This window comes from Capra hircus, unplaced genomic scaffold (genome assembly GCF_001704415.2).
Source record: "Capra hircus breed San Clemente unplaced genomic scaffold, ASM170441v1, whole genome shotgun sequence".
Classification (NCBI taxonomy): Eukaryota; Metazoa; Chordata; class Mammalia; order Artiodactyla; family Bovidae; genus Capra; species Capra hircus.
This window is the reverse complement of record NW_017217341.1, coordinates 9,407-13,628: the sequence shown is the minus strand read 5'-3', so window position 1 is coordinate 13,628 and position 4,222 is coordinate 9,407. Positions and strand designations below refer to the sequence as shown.

Below are 4,222 nucleotides of genomic sequence, written 5' to 3'. Positions count from 1 at the left end.
ATTTTCTTTCATCACTTTAAGTATGTCTTGCCATTCCCTCCTTGCCTGAAGAGTTTCTATTGAAAGATCAGCTGTTATCCTTATGGGAATCCCCTTGTGTGTTATTTGTTGTTTTTCCCTTGCTGCTTTTAATATTTGTTCTTTGTGTTTGCTCTTTGTTAATTGATTAATATGTGTCTTGGGTGTTTCGCCTTGGGTTATCCTGTTTGGAACTCTCTGTGTTTCTTGGACTTGGGTGATTATTTCCTTCCCCATTTTTAGGGAAGTTTTCAACTATTATCTCCTCAAGGATTTTCTCATGATCTTTCTTTTTGTCTTCTTCTTCTGGGACTCCTATAATTCGAATGTTGGAGCATTTCATATTGTCCTGGAGGTCTCTGAGATTGTCCTCATTTCTTTTAATTTGTTTTTCTTGTTTCCTCTCTGATTCATTTATTTCTACCATTCTATCTTCTATTTCACTAATCCTATCTGCTGCCTCCATTATTCTACTAATTGTTGCCTCCAGAGTGTTTCTGATCTCATTTATTGCATTATTCATTATATTTTGACTCTTTTTTATTTCTTCTAGGTCCTTGTTAAACCTTTCTTGCATCTTCTCAATCCTTGTCTCTAGGCTATTTTATCTGTGATTCCATTTTGATTTCAAGATTTTCGATCATTTTCACTATCAATATTCGGAATTCTTTCTCAGGTAGATTCCCTACCTCTTCCTCTTTTGTTTGGTTTGGTGGGCAATCTCCTGTTCCTTTACCTGCTGAGTATTCCTCTGTCTCTTCATCTTGGTTATATTGCTGCATTTGGGTGGCCTTTTTATATTCTGGTAATTTGTGGAGTTCTCTTTATTATGGAGCTTCCTCACTGTGGGTGGGGTTGTATCAGTGGCTTGTCAAGGTTTCCTGGTTAGGGAGGCTTGCGTTGGAGTTCTGGTGGGTGGAGCTGGGTTTCTTCTCTCTGATGGTGAGTCTTCCAGAAACAGACTTTCAGCAAGTTCTGTGTTTATCTCCAAGTCTCTGAGGAAACGCCAGCGCTTCAGAAAACAGCCCACATCTTGCCTCAAACACACACTGTCTTCAACCAAGAGGCTACTTGACCTTTCTCGAGTGTACAGTGGAGTTTTCCAGATGCCTCTTTTTTTGTTCCGTATTCTGGAAGGAAGTCACAACCTGCAGCTCACACGTAGAAATGGGGAGTTGTACTTTTACCTTCTGACGTCGGTAGCCGTGGCGCCCGCGTTGGCGGCGTTGGAAAGGGAATCAAGATTCTCCCGCAACTCCCCGCGGCAGAGCTTCTACCCATTTCACAGAAGCGCAAGAACCGAGAGAGAGAGAGAGAGAGAGAGAGAGAGAGCCCGAGGAAATGACCAAGTCCTCTGTGGCTCACTCCAGGTGTCACTGTAGGTTAGATGACTGTAGGGGAAAGCGTCTGCAGCTCCCCTCACCCGGCCCCCCTGGCCATCACCCACGGAGGCTGGCGTTGCCGAATGCAGGGCGCTAGGACCCGGTGGCGCGGCGTGGGCAGGGACTGGGTGCTCCGGAAGCAGAAGGGCGCCACTGCCGCCGTCAGTCCCGGGCAGGTGGGGGCGCGGCGCGGTGCTAGGGGCGCCGAGGGCGGAGGCGGCCGACACACCAAGAAGGTGATTTTAGAAGTATGTTAAAAGTAGTACAGGACTACTCATACTAAAGAAACAAGAAACATTATTAATGAGTAATGTGTGTGATTCTCTGCAGTCCTAGGAGATCTCTCTGATTTCCCTATTATTCATTTTTATAGTAATCAAAGCATTTTCTACTAATCCTTCTTTTACAAAGAATTTCTATGACTTCCTAGAATACTTCTAGAAGTCTGAAACACAGAAATTGGAATTGTCTCTAGCATTGAGCACAGAAGAGTTCACAAACTAAATTGTGAAACTAGCACCCAAGTTAAATATTTTTACCAAGGACCAGCATCTTTCCAGTGTTGCCTTTCAGTCACTGCCTCAGGGCAGCTGTCCTGTCTGTTCCCCATGGGCAGCTACTCTGGGACTCACTGTCCTGATCATTTCTGCCAGGCACACTGTTATGCTTCTTGTAATATGGGCCCATTGATCCTAACAGTAACCCTGTGAAAAACTACTGTTATTTTGCACATGTTAAAGAAGAGGATCAGGACAGCATGCGTGCCTGCGTGCATGCTAGGTTGGTGCAGAGGGGTCCAACTCCTGTGACACATGGCAGTAGCCCACCAGGCTCCTCTGTCCATGGGATTTTCAAGAAAGAATACTGGAGGGGGTTGCCATATCCATCTCCTTAGTGTTTGTGATATTTTTCAGGGTCACACTGCTGTTAAATAGCAGAGCTGCATTCAAAGGTTTTGAAACTTAGAACTCTCCTTTCACTTGTGCTCTCTTGCAGTGATTTCCACTCAGAGAAACTTTGAAGCCAGAAACCATCACAGAACAGAGCTCCTGTGTTGGAGGCAGTGAAGATATAGTGTAAGGGAGTGGATTGTTCCAGTAAAGCAGGACCAAGGAGGTGGGAGGAAGAGTAACAGGTGTTAGGATCAGCCACTCAGCACCACATGTTGGCAGCTTTTCTGGACGAGATGAGTCTTACCCCAGATACTGACACCAACAGTTCTTTGCTGACTGGGTATAAATTAGTTTATCTGTGACTTCAGGACTAATCATTTTCCACAGTTTCAGAACTCCTTTCTACCCTTTTTTTTCTTGGAGGAGTGGAATGGAGGGCCGCACTCCGTAGCTTGCAGAATCCATGGCACCTGAGCTTCTTATACTGGAAGCGTGGAGTCGAAACCACTGGACTGCCAGGGAATTCCAGTAATTCCACCTTTTGACAATCAAGTCCTGAGAAGTAATAGAACCATTCCATAGTATAAATGGACAAATGCTATTCCACAATAGGTTTATGTAGACAAAAGAAAGATTTAGGTCTTCAGAATGAAGAAACAAGTTTTCCCTCCTAAGAATTTAATAAAAACAAATTAGAAGATTAAGGAAATGAACATGTTTTCTAAATTTTATTATAATGTAAACAAAAATTTTAAAAGAAAATATAAATATGATGAGATAAACTAATAAATGAAAATATGTACATAAAGAAACATATAAATAACATCAGGGCAGTCATCGCTATGCACAGATTCCCGTGCAGCTGAATACTCTTTATACCTACTTGTTATTACTACTGAGAAAGAATTTATTGATTTATTCAATAAATATTTTGGCTAAAGCAGAATTCAGAGTCTCTTAAATGACCACAGTTGGGAGTGATGTGGCATCTTAGTCAGTGAGAGTCATGTCAAGGTGAGTTCAGGTCTCCATCCATCATCTTAACCTTTCCTGCAAGCTGGCTGATGAAGACAAGGATCTCATGATTTCCATTCTGACGATTCCCCAGGCGCAGTCGCTGTATTCCTTCTCTTGCAGGTAGACATGGATGCCCTGGAAGTACCTCTTCACAGCCAGGGTGGGGCCCGTCCTTCCCAGGCCAGAGTCTTCCTCTCCCATCACCTGCCCCAGGCAGGCGTCCAGGTCGTCCAGCTGCTGATGGAGTCCAGTGCGGAGCTGCTGCAGGAGGGTGGTGTCCCAGGCAGCAGAGGAGCTCTCTGTGCGGAAGAGGTTGAAGCTCTGCTGGAGCATCTCGTGGAGCACAGAGACGGCCTGGGCCTCCTGGAGCTGGCCGCCCTCCACCATCTCCTGGGGGAAAGCGAAGTCTTTTCTGTCCTGCAGACAGAAGCGAGGGGAGAGTCTCCTCATTTGGCCCAGGATCCTGAGGTTCTGGCTGCCAAACAGCACGTGGTTCTGAGACAGGTCACAGCCCAGGGATCCTCCCGGGCCATAGCTGACCAGCACCAGGGCCATGAGTAGAGAGAGCACGAAGGCCATGGGGAAGATGAGGCTGCTGCTGGGCTGGCTGAGACGGCGTCTGGGTGAACCTTGAGGTAGGTTCTCTGATGCCATGCTTTCTAAGCGAGGCCATTAAATAGGGAACATGATAGTTTTCATTTTCTAGTCATTTCTATATACTTTTACTTCCTAATTTGGTTTTCTGTTATGTATTCTGAATATGGTCAAAGAAATTGTCATCTATTTAAACTACTAATTTTACCTTTTCCCAGTAAGTTCAGATGTGCTTATCCAAATGGATATTCATCATCAAATGAGAAAGGTCTTTGTCTTATGTTAGAATTGAAGTGCATTTGTGATTACACACATCAT

General features: G+C 44.7%; 1 protein-coding gene across 1 annotated transcript; it reads right to left on the bottom strand.

The window, feature by feature from the left end:
* Window positions 1-3,328: 3,328 nt before the first annotated feature.
* LOC108635507 (interferon omega-1-like) lies at window positions 3,329-3,939 on the bottom strand. The gene has a single exon (XM_018045622.1). It carries the CDS (start codon window positions 3,887-3,889, stop codon window positions 3,329-3,331), a length of 561 nt encoding a protein of 186 aa, XP_017901111.1. The 5' UTR covers window positions 3,890-3,939.
* Window positions 3,940-4,222: the final 283 nt, after the last annotated feature.

Coding starts and splice junctions, on each gene's coding strand:
- LOC108635507 (XM_018045622.1), bottom strand. CDS start 3,889: ATGGCCTTCGTGCTCTCTCTACTCATGGCCCTGGTGCTGGTCAGCTAT.